General features: G+C 44.7%; 1 protein-coding gene across 2 annotated transcripts in view; it reads right to left on the reverse strand.

Moving 5' to 3' along the window:
- The window catches only part of PRKAG2 (protein kinase AMP-activated non-catalytic subunit gamma 2), a 452810-nt gene extending 435864 nt beyond the window's left edge, over positions 1-16946 (reverse strand). The window contains exons 1-2 of one of the 2 annotated variants that reach the window (XM_027840942.1): positions 16723-16946; positions 16422-16537 (exon numbers count right to left, since the gene is read on the reverse strand). In XM_027840942.1, coding sequence (XP_027696743.1) covers positions 16422-16535 — 114 coding nt within the window. In that variant the 5' untranslated portion in view covers positions 16536-16537; positions 16723-16946. Of the gene's footprint in view, positions 1-16421; positions 16587-16722 lie in introns of those variants that run through there. The other variant, XM_027840946.1, reaches the window with a different exon arrangement.
- Positions 16947-17265: the final 319 nt, after the last annotated feature.

Below are 17265 nucleotides of genomic sequence, written 5' to 3' on the forward strand. Positions count from 1 at the left end.
AAGGAAGGAAGGAAGGAAGGAAGGAAGGAAGGAAGGAAGGAAGGAAGGAAGGAAGGAAGGAAAGAAGGAAGGAAGGAAGGAAGGAAGGAAGGAAGGAAGAAAGAAAGAAAGAAAGAAAGAAAGAAAGAAAGAAAGAAAGAAAGAAAGAAAGAAAGAAAGAAAGAAAGAGAGAGAGAGAGAGAGAGAGAGAAAGAAAGAAAGAAAGAAAGAAAAAAAGAAAGAAGGAAGGAAGGAAGGAATCACAATGCTACAGAATTAGTTCACAGGGCAAGTTTTGAATAAGACTGAAGTCATTAAAAAGATCATTTTCAGAGTTTATAAAGTATGTTCTTTACAATAACCCTGGTAGATGATTCATGCAAGTATTATCCCTCAATCCTCCCAATGACCTGAAGATGATGGGACTGAGGGGTCACTTCTTTCTCCCCAGTGCAGAATGCCATCCCATCATGCTTTGGTAGATGGTCTTTATGAGTGCTGTAGCTAACAAACTCTTATCACCTGGTGACCCACTTTCTGGTGAAAAGGCTATCACTGAACCCATACTCAGAGCGTTTTGTTTATTTTTGTTTATTTTTTTTGGCTTGAGAAGACCCGCCAGGGCTTGCCACCATTTGCAAACTTAAAGTAATCCCAGCAGACAAATGATACCAGCTGCTTGTCATCTCAATTTATTTTGAGAAGCAGCAGAACGATCATTAGACTAGGAATCGGAAGATTTGGGTGATAATCCCAACTCTGCCACGAGGGCTGATGTGACCTATCACAAGTCACTTAACCACTTCATGCTTAGGTCTCTTTATTTGTCAAAGAGAAACATCACACTTGCATTAGCTACCTCCCCGGGCTATGTACAGAGGTAAGCCACTGATCTTCACCCCATTTCAGCACTGTTGCTTGGCATTTTCCCACATACATTAAGGAAGACTATTTTATCATACTGGGCCCAGAGGTAGTTCCAGAAATCCTAAATAAATCAACAAGCCAAAGCAAAATCCAATGCACAAAGGAAAGTCACATCTCCCCCAAGCCTAACAACTCTCACGGCAGCTTCTCATTTTTCCTCCACAAAGGAAAAAGAAGCTGTTGACTTGGAAACATGTGTTGAGTCGTTTCAGTCACGTCTAATTCTCGGCGACTTCACTTGGGGTTTTCTTGGCAAAGACACTGCAGTGGTTTGCCATGTTCTTCTCCAGCCCATTTTATGGATGAGGAAACTGAGGCAAACAGGGTGAAGTGACTTGCCCAAGGTCACACAACTAGTAAGTGTCTGAGGCCAGATTTGAACTCACAAAGATGAGTATTCCTGTTTCCAAGCCTAGTGCTCTAACCACTGCATCACCCTGCTGCTCTTAGAAGCACTGCTGAATGATAAATGTTGAACTGGATCAGAGAGGGATGGCTTGCTCGGGTTCACAGAGTTAGTTGCAGGTTGAGTCCAGAACCCAGGTCCCCTGATTCTCAATTCAGAGTACTTTCCGATATACCCAAATTATCAAAGGACTAGAGAACACCATATCGAAGGAACTGGGATGATTTATTCTAGAGAAACCTAAGGGACAACCTTCTGATGGTCTTCCACCCACAGCAAGCTTGCACTTTACTAAAACTCTCAGATCTTTTTCAGACAATCTGCCAGTTCTCCTAGCCTGGCACCTAGCCTCTCCATCTGCTGACACACTCAGATTTATCGGTGTGTTGTCCCTGGCAAACCCAAGCTGGTGTGGGCTTGATACCTGGATGCCTTCAAGAGAATGAGGGCCTGTATAAAGAAAGAGAGAGAGAGAGAGAGAGAGCTGGCTGGTTTGGCAAAACTCCTGGCTTTTTGCCAAATATAGAGCAGGATTTCTTAATCTGGGATGTGTGGACTTGTTTTAAATAAATATTTTCATAGCTATTGGCTTCCTTTGTAAATCTACATATTTTATTTTACTTTATTTAAAAACAGTGTTCTGAGAAGGGGTCCATAGGCTTCACTAGACTGCCGGAAGGATCCAGGACACACAAAAAAGGATTAAGAAACCCTGCTACAAATGAGAGTGACCAGATATTCACACTACTGAAAGGCAATTAATTCATCAAGTGACTGTTTGTTATCACATCTGTAAGCATCCTGTCCGGTCAAAACCTCAGAAGTCTACTCATCCTCTTCTACTCTCAGGCTATCACAGTGAATCAAGTGCCTGGCTTAGAAATGGGGAACGACGGGGCAGCTAGGTGGCCCAGCGGATAGAGTACTGGCCCTGGAGTCAGGAGGACCTGAGTTCAAATCCAGCTTCAGACACATAACACGCACTAGCTGTGTGACAATGGGCAAGTCACTTAACTCCAATTGCCTCACAAAAAAAAAAGAAGAAGAAGAAGAAGAAATGGGGAATGAGACCAGGGGGCTCAATGGAGCGGCTGTAGCCTGGGTGCCATCACGCAGGCATGATAGAGATACCCCAACAAGTTCAAACGCTTGACAAGTCAGTCCTTCTGATGTTGAAAAGGCCAGAGAGTGCTTTCTTTGCTCTGCAAAGCTAGACTGAGTCTCAGTGACGGGGCAGAGGAAAAGAAGCAGAGCCAATCAAAGAGTCTACTATGAATAGAAGGGAGCAAGCCAGAGCCAAGGAGTTGCCAAACCAGCCAGCTCGCTCTCTCTCTCTGTCTCTCTCTCTCTCTCTCTCTCTCTCTCTGTCTCTCTCTCTCTCTCTGTCTCTCTCTCTCCACAGGCCTCATTCTCTTGAAGGTATCCAGGTACCAAGCCCACACCAGCTTGGGTTTGCCAGGGACAGCACACCGATAAATCTGAGCATGTCAGCAGGTGGGGAAGAGAGATGCCAGGCTAAGAGAAGCGGCAGATTGTCTGGAAAAGATCTGGGGTTTTTAGTAAAGTGCAAGCTCACTATACATCAATAATGCGATGTGACTGCCAAAAAAGCTAACACGAGTTGGGACCACATCAAGAGTAACAGCTTCCAAGAATAAAGAAAGAAGCCCCAGGCCTGATGGACTCTGAACTAATCAGATCCCACCTGAAGTACTGCGGTCAGTGCAGAGGTTAGAAAGGTCACTGAATCACTGGGGAATGTCCAGAGGAGGGCAAACAGAATGGGATGCTGAAGGACTGAATTTTTAGCTTCAAGAAAAGAAAATTCAGGGCGGGAGGAGAATCATGATACCTGTAGAGACATATGTACCACACTGTCATGCTGAAGAGGGAATAGATTTGTTTTATCCCAGAGAAACAAGCTTATAGAGAGACAAGTTTAGATTTGATTTCTGGGATGGGGAAGGTGGGTGAGGACAACCCCAAACTTCCTAACAATTAGAGCTATCCAAATATGGAATGGGCCACCCAGGATGCACTGGGTTCCCCATCATCGTCTTCAAGTCTTCAAGCAAAGGTGACCCCTTTTATTTTTTTCAGACAACCACATATAAAATAAATTGCAGTTAGTGGAGATTCTTTTGGGGGGTTTAACTATATGGCCTTCCAACTTTGAAAATTCTGTGATTCTGTGACCCCAAGATCAAACCAAGTCTAGATCCCTCCAAACACAGGCTTGGCTCTAGACAGCAGCATGCGGGAGGGAGGAAAGCACTAACTTAAGGGACCAAATACCACACTTGGCTTCCAATACCAGCCCTCCCTAACCAGCGGTGTAACCTGGGACGAATCTCTTCCAGCCCTGAATCTAGGATTCCATGCTCCTATGATGCTACAGTCTCTCGGCTGTCATTTCCCCATCTGTAAAATAATGGCAGTGGAAGAGACTGTTGATTTTGATTTTCCCTTTTACCTCTAAAATTCTAATTTTCTATGAAATACCCATAACTCCTACAGATCCTTCTTTCTTTTCCCAACCTCTGCCCCTCCTATTTCTCATCCCTATGAACCTCAGGCCCACACCCAAACATTCTCACTGATGTTTATGGCACTGATCCACAAGTATAGTTAGTGCAACCCCTAGTCCTGAGTGTGTCCTAATGCCCACAGCTTGCAGCACAATGGTAATAATAATAATAATTTATACGTCACTTTAAGGTTTGTAAGCTGCTTTAGAAATATTATCTCATCTTATCATCACAGCAGCTGTGATGGGGGGGTAAGTGCTATTATGATCCCCTTTTTTACAGATGAGGAAACTGAGGCAGAGGTTAATAACTTGTCCAAGCTCATATAGCTAGTTCAAATCTGAATCTGGATTTGAACTCAGGTCTTCCTGACTCCAGGTCAAGTGCACAACCCACCAGCGGCCTCAAGACATCAAGACAGCTTTGTGTGATGAAGGCTTTCAAATGAAGAGAGATTTACTATTTTCTGTCAACTAAAGCCTCCTCCATTCCTACTGCTCCCAAGATCCTGCCTTACTCAGCCACAGAGGGCCAGGAGGGCTGCTGGAAGAAGGCCCCATGGCCCTAAATGTGCCTGTTTTAATACTGAAAAAAGGTACTGGACACCTGGGGTCACACAGAGCAAATTGGCCTCTGTTGTCTGTTCATCAGCAGCTTCTCTGCCAGGCTGGGGGAATATCCAAACAGAGTTGCCCTAGCAGGAGCCCCGTGGTGCTAGGTCAGCCTGACAAACTCAGAGTTGGCAAAGGAGAGCTTCCTGTCAACAGGAAGTAAAGAATGGAGATTAAATGATTTTCAAAGTGGGTAGAAGAAAGAGGTGAGTGAAATTTGGATTAACCACTGCCCTGCCTGGTAGAATCAGCAGTGGTTTTATAAAATACCAGCTTCAGGAGCACGATGGATGGATCATCATAGATGGATCATCATAGAAATACATTCTCAATATGCAGTCTCAAGACTGCATTACAATCAGAGGAACAAAACGGGCAGGGGGTGGGAGTGGAGGGGTGGGACGGAGGTTTCCTGATGGTTGAACTTTATCAGGTTCTCGGAGGGAGGTTAACAATGCTAACCTCACAGAGAGGTCACAGTTACTTAGCCAACCAAACTGAGGCCTCTGTTTCAACTCAAAGCTCAGCAGATCACCTATCTTGGCATGTATCAGCCTCATGATTGTTTTTTGATGACACTTAGCACAGTGACTGGCACATGGTAGGTGACTTTACACGATGGATTTAACAGATCTTGAACAAATCCAATATACTACTCCAGGGTAAGAATAGCCTGCAGAACAAGTGTGGACAATAAATTTTCAAATGGGCATCACTCAAATCCGCACTGGGTGGAGTGGACAGAACCACTTATTTCAGGAGAAAAGAAAGATTACTGAAGGGGAAAGGTAGGAAAATGGTGGAATCTTTTCAGCCTAGTGCTCAGAGTGCCTGCCTGCCCGTTCAGTAACCTTGGGGAAGTGTCCTTCCAATGAAAGGCAATCTAAGTCAGATGGCAAGGGATAAATAAGATGATGATAAGGGAACAAAATAAAGCAAGATGAACTATCAAGAGTACATTTATTTGCTTAAGTGCTTAAGAAAAGTGCAAACTGATTAACAGCTGAAGAAGTTGATAGAAATGAACTTTTTAAAAGGATAGAAAAGATACTGACAAGTCATAACCCTCCTAAGCTTTTAGTCTGGTGGGGAACAGATCAATTATCCTTATTAGCACTCTAACTTATCCGTACAATATTCAAACATGTTTTGATACATCCTGGAATCAAAAGAAAACAAGCAGGAAAAAAAACCCTAATGAAAGGTCTGAAGCCAATAAAAGGAGGGGGAAAGGTTTTGATGTGTGAGAAAACAAGGTAACATGAAAGACACTAGCTAGATTGTGTATTCTGTAGTACTGTTCCTTCTGGTACACTGAGTATAGCTCCATTTTGAATATTTGTCCCTTAGGTGACAAAATGTTCTAGCATCTAAATTAATGAATTAATCATAATATGGTGTGGTTTTTACAAAGAGCTGTTCATCCAAAGATTTCAAAGCAAACTGTATAAAACATATGGAGGTCAAGGAGAGAGAGCGAGAAAGAGAAAGAGAAAGAGAGAGAGAGAGAAAATATGAGAAAAGAGAAAGGGAAAGTGAGAGATGGAGAAGACACGAATAGAGAGAAAGCGGAAGAAAAACAAGGGGAGAGAGGGGAAGGCTGAAGAGAGGGGAAGGGAGAGGAGGGGACAGAGGGAAGGAGAGACAGACAAAAACAGAGACAGTGGGGAGAGGGAAAGGGAAAGGAAGAAAGGGAGGCTGAGTAGGAAGAAAATGAGAGCAGGTTTTTTTTATTATGATGTTATTACTATGACAGCTAGGTGGCACAGTGAAAAGAACACTGGACTTAGAGTGAGGAAGACCTAAGTACAAATCCTGATGCAGAAACTTTCTAAGTGATCCTGGCCAAATCACTTAACCTGTCTGTTTCCCCATCTGTAAAAGTGGGCATAGTAATAGCACCTACCTCCCAGTGCTGTTGTGAAGATAAAATGGGATATTTTAAAAATAGTCTGTAAAGCTTAAAGCACTATATAAATGATAGCTAGTAGTATCACTGAGGACGAGGACTGCTTCATTTTTGTCTTTGTGTCTATGGTCCAGTGGATAGAGTGCTGAGCCTGGAGTTCAAATTCAGCCTCAGACACTTAAATAGCTGTGTGACCCTGGGCAAGTCACTTAACCCTGTTTGCCTCAGTTTACTCATCCATAAAATGAGCTGGAAAAAGAAATGGCAACTACTCCAGTATGTTTGGGAAAAAAAAAAAAACACCAAATGGCGTCACAAAGAGTCAAATACATCTGAAATGACTGAACAACAACAAATTTGTAAAGTAGAAATAATAGAATGGGACCTTAAAGGTCACTTAGCCCACCCCTCTTGTTTTACAGATAAGGAAGCTGAGGCCAAGAGAGATTATGTGACTATAAGTAGTTAAAAGGGAGTTTGACTTCAGGGTCTCTGATTCCAAATCCAGTGTTTTGTTTTTTTGGGTTTTTTTATTTTGTTTTTCCCCCCCAGTTCATTACATTGTCTCCCTTAGGATAGAAATATGGGAGTTTGGCCCTGGGGACCACATTCTCAAATCCCTGAACCACTGGTTGGCCCTCATTTCTATGTAAATCATTTCCCTGGGCAAGCTCCCCACCTGGACTGTAAATTAATTTATTTAGTATTTGCCCTCGCCCCAGGCACAGAATGGAGCTCAGCAAGCAAAATGCATTCAATAAATATTTCTTGCTGTGTGCTTCAAGAATGTCCACTTAGCCAATCAAGAACAGCTGATTGGAGTGGTTTTGAAACATATTCTGGTCTTACCCTTGAACCTAAGAACCAAAGAGTCTATAATCCAAATGTTGGGCTGTGAGACTCACTCAAATTTATGCTGTGAGATCCTTGCAGAGAAAAATATACAAACCAGCAACCAAAAAAAAAAAAAAACACCCAAAAAACAGGTCTCCTCTGCCTCTATCTTGGGGCTCAGGATGCACTGAGTCTCTGAGGAGTTCACAATATCTTAAAATTTTGGAGTTGGAAAGAACCACTCCCTCCTTTTACAGATAAATAAAAGTGAGAGCTAGAAAGGTTAAATCATTTGCCCAAGAAGACACAAGTTACGACAAGATTCAAACCCTTATCTTCCGACTTTAAATCCATTCACTTAACTATGGTGACTCTGGTATGCACTGGGCCAAGTGAGTGGCTCTGTCAAAATGTCCAATACTTCTCCGCCCAGCTCTGAGGATTTTCTTAGACTTGGTGGAACTCTTGGTCCCTGGGGACCAGTTCATACCCAGGATACTGTATATGAACAGCATAAGAGGAATGGATTTGGATTTGTATCCCCAGGGCCTAACAGATAGTCTACACTTAATAAATGCTTGATGACTGATACCAGAATGACTAAAGAGCAGTCAGCATCCTTTGGTGATCCAATCAATAGCACTATTCCAGTAAAGGACATGTCAATAATTTGCCCTATGTCTCCCATCCCCTGTCAAAATACTCTTCCCTGGTGATAACTCCCCCAAACATACTGCCTCCCCCAGGAAGTCTCTTGAGGGTAAGGACTATTCTGCTTGCCTGTATTTTTAATCCCAACACTTAGCAGAGAACCTGACACATAAGCGCTTAATTTTTTCATTCAATCATTAATTTCCAAACCCCAGGACCTTTGCTACAGTTATAACCATAATTATACACCCCCTCCCAGAAAAACAGTGCATACTGGGGAAGAGGTCAAACCCAAGCCTATTTGCCAATCTGTCAGTCAACAAGCATTTATGAATTGCCAGGCACTGTGCTAAGTGCTAAGGATACAAAGGCAAAAACATTTTTTGCAATCAAGAAGCTTACATTCTAATTACAATGAGTAAATAAGTACATGTGGGAAAGGAAGGGAGGGGGAAAGCATTTATTAAGTACCTTCTATGTGCCAGGGGATAGCCAAGTGGTGAAGTAGATAGAGTGCCAGACCTGGAGTCAGGAAGACTCATCTTCCTAAGTTCAAATCCAGCCTCAGACACTTACTAGCTATGTGACCTTGAGCAAGTCATTTAACCTTCTTTGCCTCAGTTTCCTCAACTGTAAAAAAATGAACTGGAAAAAGAAATGGCAAACCACTCCAGTATCTCTGCCAAGAAAAGCCCAAATGGGGTCACAAAGAGTTGGGCACAACCAAAAAATGACTGAACCACAAACTATGTGCCAGGCTAAGTGCTTTGCAAATATTACTTAATTTCATCATATAAAAGTTATATAAGAGTAGATGGAAGATAATCTCAGAGGGAAAGGCATTAGCAGCTGGGAAAGTCAGAAGGTAGAATTTGAATGGAGTCTTGAGAAAATCAAGGAACCTGAGAAGGGGAGGTAAGGAGGGAGAGCAAGCTTGGTATGGGAGACAGCTGGTGAAAGGGCACAGGGATGGAGTCTTCCGTGAAAGGAACAGTAAGTAGGTCAGGTGTAGCTAGTTGGCACAGGACTTTGAGTCAGAAAACCTCAAGTTCAAATCCTGCCTCAGACACTCACTAGTGACTTTGGGCGAGTCACTAAACTTCAGTGTGTCTCAGTTTTCACACTAGTAAAATGGGCATAATAATAGCACCTATCTCAACATATTTTTGTGAGGATCAAATTAGTTTATACACACACACACCCATGTACATATATATGGTGTTCCACAAATCTTATAAGTGCTACATAAATGCTTTGGGTCACTTTTCAGTCATGTCTGACTCTTTGTGACCCCATCTGTGGTTTTCTTGGCAAAGATACTAGAATGGTTTGCCATTTCCTTCTCCAGCTCATTTTACAGATGAGGAAACTGCAGCAAACAGGGTTAAGCGACCTGCCCAGGGTCACACAGCTAGTAAGTATCTGAGGCCAGATTTGAATTCAGGAAGATGAATCTTCCTTACTCCAAGCCTGGCACTCCACCCACTGTGCCACCTAGCTGCTATATAAATGCTATTATTATTATTACTAGCTGGATCATAGAGTATGTGGAAGGAAGTAAAATGTAAAAAAAAAAAACTGGAAAGGCAGGGAGGAGCAAGGTTGAGAAGGGTTTTAAATGAGATTTTCTATTTGATCTTAGAGATAATAGGGAGCTACTAGAATTGATGTGGTTGAAGCTGTGTTTTAGGATAATCACTTTGGCAGCTGAATGAAGGGTGGACTGGAAGAGATGGAGACTGGCCAAACAGGCCTGCACCAGGGTGGTGGCCGAGTGAGAGAAGAGGATGTGTAAGAGCAATATGGTGAAAGAAGGAAAAAAAGCAAGACCTGACAACACAGTGCATATGTAGGGCTGCAAATTAGAAGTCCAGGAGGATACCAAAGTGGTTGGCCTTGCTGACTGAGAGGATGGTGGTACCCTCAGCAATAACAGGGAAGTCTGGAAGAGGGAAGAATCTGGAAGGAAAAATAAATTAGTTCTGCTCGGCCATGCTGAGTACGAGCTGTCTGCAGGACATTCAGTTCGAACTGTGTCTGAAGAGGTATTGAGGGATTAGAGATAGGAGACAGACTAGGATCTGAGAGAGAAATCTGGGAATCGTCTGACTAGAGACGATCATTGAATCTGTGGGAGCTGCTGAGCTCACCAAGTGAGACTATACAGAAGAGGGCCTGGGTAGCACAAAGCCTTGGGGGCACATCCACGTTCTTGGGCATGACGTAGATGAAGGAGACTCAGAAGGAATGGTCAGGCAGGAGGAGAGCCAAGAGTGTGCAGTGTCACAAAACCCTAAAAAAGAAGTCTGCCAAGATGGAAAATGCTGTCCACATCCAGAAAAAGAACTATGGAGTCTGAATGCAGATTGAAGCACATTATTTGATCTCTTTTTTTCTTTTTTTTTTTTCGTTTCTTCTTTCTCATGGTTTCTCTCACTGGTTCTAATTCTTCTTTACAACACGATTAATGTGAAAATAGGTTCAATATGAACGCGTACATAGAGCCTACATCAGATTGCATGCCATCTTAGGGTGGGGAGAAGAGAGAGATGGGGATAAAATTTGCAACTCAAAATCTTATGGAAGTGAATGTTGAAAACTAAAAATAAATAAATAATTTTTTTAAAAAAGAAAAAAAAGAAAGAAAGAAGAGAGTTTGCCAAAGAACATGATTGGCCAAATGTAATGACACCACCCTGGATTCTTCATGTGCTATTTTCCTTCACAGTCATTCTGAATTTAATCTCATTCATTTCCAGAGTGGGCTGGGGAGTGATACAAGTAAATATTTATTTCAGGTATCCAACAATAACATAGGTCATGAACCACCACCAGCACTACCACCCCTGCTCCGCCCAGCCCCAGCGATGCCCACCATCAGACCCCCTTCCTTTTCTGGGACTCTCCAACTGTGGCTTGCGGCAGGAGTTACCATTTCATTCCCTAACACAGAGAAGAATGGTCAGCAACTCCAGCTTCAAGAAGCCTGCAATCTTTATAGAGATGCAGTAGGCACACATCCCCTCACACTGTCTGCCCCCTCAGACTGGACCAGTATCGCACCTCGTCCATGCTCCTTGACCCGCCATCTGTTCTTTGGTCTATTTTTATCGTCTCCCTTCAGTAACTATGCAGGCTTTCTGTAACACCTGTCCCAGGAGGGCACAGTGACCTGTGCATTCTGTCAGCAATGCCCTGTGGTGCAGAAATGAGAAACTCAACCAACCCGTAATCGCTCCAGTCCTACCTGAGCATCCTTCAGACTGCTCTCTCGGCCCTGTCTCACAAAATCTCTCCCTCCCTGCTCAGTCTCCTACTTCAAGTCTCCTTGCTCAAGGTTCCCATGACCCAGTCATTAATAACTACAATGATAAGACTGTAATATGATGAGTTTCAGCCTCAACAGTACAGCTGCCTTAACCAGAGACAGGCAACAAGACAGATAAGGACAAGAAAGAACCCATTCCCTCTTGGCCAAAAAAAAAAAAAAAAAACACAACCAAAAAAAAAAAAACCCTCCCTCATCCAAAGCCATGGAAGAATTCCAGGCACAATTATTATACCAGAAATTATTCTCCAAAATCATTCCCACTCTCATCACCAAAAAGTACACATGAAAGAAAACCACCTTTTAAAATATATTTGAAGTATTATTACCAAAAGCCTTGAGTTGGGGGTGAAAGGCAAGAAAAGAAGCCTATGGGGCAGCTAGGTGGAGCAGTGGATAAAGCTCCAGCCCTGGAGTCAGGAGGACCTACGTTCAAATCCAGCTTCAGACACTTGACACTTACTAGCTGTGTGACCCTGGGCAAGTCACTTAAACCCAACTGCCTCACCAAAAAAAAAAGCAAAAAAGAGAAAAGAGGCCTACAACTATTGGCCAAAACCTATCCAGCTACATCAAGATCCAAAAGCATCCTAAGGATGCTACTTCTACCCATTTTCTTCTCTTCTTCCTTTCTTCCACTTTTCCCTAGCTAGGACACAATGGCAATGATAAGAGTTTACATTTACACAGAACTTTCTAGCTCCATGGCACTCTTGCATACATGACCTCACAAGAACCCTTTGTGGTAGCTAATTCAAGTACTATTACATCAAGAATTATTATTCAAGTATTATTATTTTTATTCCCCCTTTTTAACAGATGAGGCAACTGAGGGTCAGATAGGTTACATGCTTGTCCAAGGCCACAGAACTAGTATGGTTCAGGTCCAAGATTTGAATCTAGAACTTCTAACTGCAAGGCCAGGGCTTGTTATAACATAGTCCACTGCTTCTTACTGCTATGATTGAAAATGATCCAAGCAAAGGCCAGAATGAGGCCTCTTAACTCCCCTCCCTTTATGCAGAATGGCTTCCTATCCTCTTTCATTCCAGTTTCTCCATTCAGACTTCATTTCCATCATATGTAGGACAGTCATAAATAAAATTTAACTCTATGTCTCCAAGCTTATTATGTACCATGGGTTAGCCTCTTCCTCTCCTAGGTCCCTAAACATATCATAGGACATCACGGAGGAAGGATGGTGGTGATTAAGATTGACTCTAAGGTGGGGGATTTTGCTGTTTTTAGCAAAATAATCACATGACCTGACCTACTCCCCTCCCTGAGTTCTTATGACTGGAGGTGGGGATCAATTGCCATGAAAAATAAATGGAAATCTTGAGGGGTGGGAGAATTCTCAGTGTAAGCACCAGCTACTTGTTCAAAGAAAAACAGGAGGCCCCACAATGCCCTATTCAAAGAAAATATGGTACATTACCACTGAAACAAAGCCATAGTAAGATGCTGATGCTGACTGAAGTCTCAAAACACATCAGGCAGATCTCTCAGGGTATAGGTATCTCTGGACTCCTGTTCTAGATAGTGACATTCTCCCACTTAAGGCAGTTACCTACTTCACCAAGTCTAGTGGCCGGATGGATGGGAAGGCAGATAACATTACCACCTAGATGGTCTATGATCACCTCAAATTCAACATGTCTATAACAGCCCTCATTATCTTCCTCTATCCTTCTCCCCAAAATCAGCTTCCTTTCTAGACTCCTCTTTCTCTTGACGATGCCATCAAGAATGCCTGGATCCCCTTCTGTCATTCTGACTCCTCTTTTCTTACCCATCTATAATGGGGGAAAAAGCATTGAACAAAAAAATTTGACTCTGTGCCTTGCCAAGTGCTAAGGATAGAAATATATAAGCAAAAAACTGTCCCTGCCGTCAAGGAACTTAGGTTCTTATAGGGGAAGTCAAGGTAGGGGAACTAGTAAGTGTCTGAGGCCAGATTTTAATTCAGGTACTTTATCCACTGTACTACCTAGCTTGCCAAGCAAGGGCATCTCAAACGGGACTTTTAGAGATGATTGGAATGTGGTCTTTGGGGGAAGGAGGGAAGGAAGTAAGAATGTCACCTAGTCCTATCACTCCTGTCTCCCTGATTCCAGTTTCTTCCCCCTCCAATTTATTTAGCACATTGCTAACAGATTACTTTTCTTAAAATACTGCAACTGAACATGGCAGCTCACGCCTATAATCTCTTTTACTGGGGAGTCTAAGGATAGGGGATCTCTTGAGCTCAGGAGTTTTGAGCTGCAGTGGGCTAAGCCTACGTACTGGGTCTCTATACTAATTCAGACATCAATCTAGCAAGTAACCCAGGAGTAGGGGACCACCAGATTGCCCAAGGACAGTCGAAAGGGCCACATGTCAGAAATGAACAGGTCAAAATATCCATGGTAACAAGCAGTGGGATCTGCCCCTGAATAGGCACTACACTTCCAACCTGGGTGATATAGGGAAAATGAGTCTTTAAAAAACAACAACACAATACCACGTTACCGCCCAGGCTTAAAATTTTTCAATAGTTCTTCACTGCCTATGAGATAAAATCCAAACTCCTTACTCATTCAAAGCCCTTCTAATTTTATCTCTTACCGCTTACCTACTCAAACCCTCTACTCCTGGTCAGACAGGTCTGCTTACTCTCCCCTCAACACACTAGGCACGCTTGCCTCTAGTCCTCAGCGTGTTCCTCTTCAATCTCTCCCAACCCCAACTAATGCTGTCCAAGTCCACTTCTGCTGATCTGAATCCTACCTGTGCTTCAAGGATAGCTCATCTGACCTCATCTTTGAATTCTTTCCAATTCTCACTCCTTTATCTTCAGTTTCTATATTTTTTATTGTGTATTCCATTCATCTGGCACTTATTTACAATCTCATCAAATTAGTTATCTTATACTGTGTTAGTCTTACGGTTTCCCCAAATCCCCAACTAAATTGTAGGATCCTTGAGAACAAGGATCAGATCTAATACTTCTTTGCAGCAGGAACTGTCTTCTTTACATCTCCAGAACCCAGTAGAGAGACTTAAAGGCACTTCATAAAGGCTTAATGAATTAAATTAAAGGCTCTCCTCCAACTCTATTATCATCACCACCCAGGATGAACACAATACCTTGCCCCCCCTAGCTGAGGAAGAAAAAAAAAATTATTGACTGACTGAAAAGATCCTGGATCCAAAAAGTACCTGCCATCTTTAACGATGGCTGGACTACACTTGGAATTCACCACCGGATAACTATTGGCCTTGTGGGAGGTGGTAGGGAGCCCTGTTTACAAAAGAATTGTTCCAATTTGCACATCCTAACATTCCAGTCTTTGCCTTACCATATTTTTATTTTGGTTTCTATTTTGATTCTTCTGACAGGACAGTGGACTAGGAACCTAGAACATTCTACATTCACAATCCTACAGAGTTCTGCCAGTAGACAGTGTAGCGTGGTTGTCACCCCAAAGTTTATTAAGCATCTCCTCTACTCTCATCAACATGCTAGGCACTGTGGTGCATATAAGAGAAGACATGGTCTCTGCCTTGGAGAAAGGACCTCAAGGTCTAATTATTTCTTGTTCTCCAGCAAAAATTGTCATCTTATAGAAAAATCAGGGCAGAACCTTCCTGTTTGCAATGTAACAACTACAATCTACAATTTCATGCAAACCCTGTATTTTATCTTAGAGAAAACCAACCACAAGCAGAATTCAGCACCAATAGCTAAATTCTCCCACATATAGGTCACTGCAGTACACCTGGTCACACAGCCGCCCTGGAGCTCAGAAGGGTGAAATGTGGCTCCCATCCACCTGCCCTGCCTTCTCCATATGCTGCTATTCCCCAGCTGAGGAGAAAGATATCCAGTAGTGTCATTACTTCATGCTACTCCCAGTATCACCACCAAAACGTCCTAGCTCTTTGCCCTTTCCTACACAGGGCCCTATCCATAAAGTAGTTTGTGGCTGGGAGGTTCTAAGCAAAGGATCCTGATGACTTTCCAAGAACTCTATAAACAGGGGAGAAGGATGAGGGCACGTGGGGAATGAATGGATGGATGGATGGATGCATAAAGGTTACTCTAGGGTCTGCAGAATCACATAAGGATGCTCCTTAAAGGAGGCAAGATTTGAAGCTTCCTTCTTCCTCTCAGTAGCGCCCTTAGTCTTTGACGATGACTGAGGGCAAAACCCAGCTGTGGAGTTTTCCTTCCCACTGCAGTGGGGCTCCAGGGCTTAACGGGTTCGAGCCCGCTGGCACAAGCGCCAAGGGCCTCACGTCTAGATCTAACAAAGTCTAGCTTCCAGAGGAAATCGATACCACCAAAGTCCGAAAAAGCAGGCCCACGTCGGGGGGCGGGGGGAAGGGGGAGAGGGTGTGAACACCAGCACGCGTTTGCTACCCACGCAACTCCCAAAGTAGAACTAGTGGAGCAAGGATGGAAGTGGAAGGCAAAAGGGGAGTAGAGAGGGGAAAGCCCCACCCACCTCAACCTCAGGCTACAAAGAAAGGCAGGATGGAAGCCCCGGGAGTTTAGAAAGGGGCGGGGCAGCCGATGGAGGCCGACTGCCGCCCAGACAGTTCGCTCTCCCCGTCTCCACCCACTGCCCCACCTCTCCCTCTCCCTCCTCCTGCGCAGCACGCAGGCCCACGTCCGCCCTATCCTCCTCCTCCTCTTCTACAGCAGCCAAAACCCTCTTCTGCAAAACAACCTCAAAGCCTCCCACGAGCGCCCTCTCCCTTCTACACCCCTCCAGCCCGATACAGCCATTTCTAGCTACCCACTAGCCGCCACTCGCCTGCGAGAACACCCCCGGTGCACCCACGCATTAGGTAGGACGCGCGTACGCACCAGAAATACACTCACGTACACGGGCGACAAAACAAAAACACACAAAAAACAAAACAAAACAAAACAAAGCATGGGCACGCTTCCGCACGCGCGCTGCACCCAAGCATCGGCTCCTTTGCAACCAGAAACCATGAACACCGACCGGGCCACCGGCCACAGACAACCTCGGAGTCAAGACTGGACGCGAGGGGTTGGTCGGGGTTGGAGGGTAGAGGGTTTATCCCTGGCACCTCCAGAGGCTGCAGAGCGGACTCCTCAAAGGGTCACGCACGCCTAGCATCGCGGGTGTTTTTGCATTAACTGTTCGCTCACCAGGACCCTGCGGGTAGAGGCAGAACGGCACTGGGGGATAGAGGCAGGACGGGTTTGGGTTGGGGAGGGGGCCGGACTCACTGGGATGTGCACCCGCAGCGATCGCCTCTTCTGGCCCGAATTCTTCTTGCCGCTGCTTCCCCCGGGGCTAGAAACATCTTTCTTCTTCTTGGTGTCCATGGCCGCACTTCCCATAACTTTAACGAGAAGTTAATTCCGGGTGACTTGTTCCTGGAATCCAGCAGCCAGCAGCCTTGTGCCCCCCGCTACCCCGCCCGCCCCCCGCCCCCCCGGCCCGCTTCTCTTGCAGCGGGAGGTTGGCTCCGTGGGTGCCTTTTTCTGACTTCGCTCCCCCTCCGCCCGGGGCCAAGTGGCTTCTTACTGGGGACTCCCGAAGGTGTCAGGGGAGTGGGAGGACGGGGCCGGTAATTCGCCGCCGCTGCTGTCACCCCGCGAGGTGGCGGCGATGAGGAGCCACCGTGGAGTTCAACTGTCCTCTTTCTCCCGCGACGGTCATCGGGAGCAAAGCACAAAGTCAAAGAAAATGCTGCCCCGCGTGGAGCTCTTCCACCAGATCGCACATGCCTACGGGCTCCTGCGGAGTGACAAAGTTTCCTCCCCTCTAGTAAAGTTAAATTTTCTGCACCCCGCCACCACCCCCACCACCCTGCACTCCAAAAGCAGATTCCAAGAGACAGGTGCCAAAAAAAAAAAAAAATCGTGGAAAGGCTCCTCCCAAGCGTTTATGCCTTAATTGGCAAATCTGGCGACCGCGAGACAGTTTGCAAATAAATACCAGCTCGGTGCCTGGAACTGGGTCCGTCCTCTTTTCTCAGGCAGGAGGGGGGGAGGAGGAGGAGGAGGTGCGAATGCAAATACTCGTTGCAATTGGGCTACCTCTTAGCTAGAAGCAGAAGGGTTCCGG

This window comes from Vombatus ursinus, unplaced genomic scaffold, assembly GCF_900497805.2.
Source record: "Vombatus ursinus unplaced genomic scaffold, bare-nosed wombat genome assembly UNPS02014852.1, whole genome shotgun sequence".
Lineage (NCBI taxonomy): Eukaryota > Metazoa > Chordata > Mammalia > Diprotodontia > Vombatidae > Vombatus > Vombatus ursinus.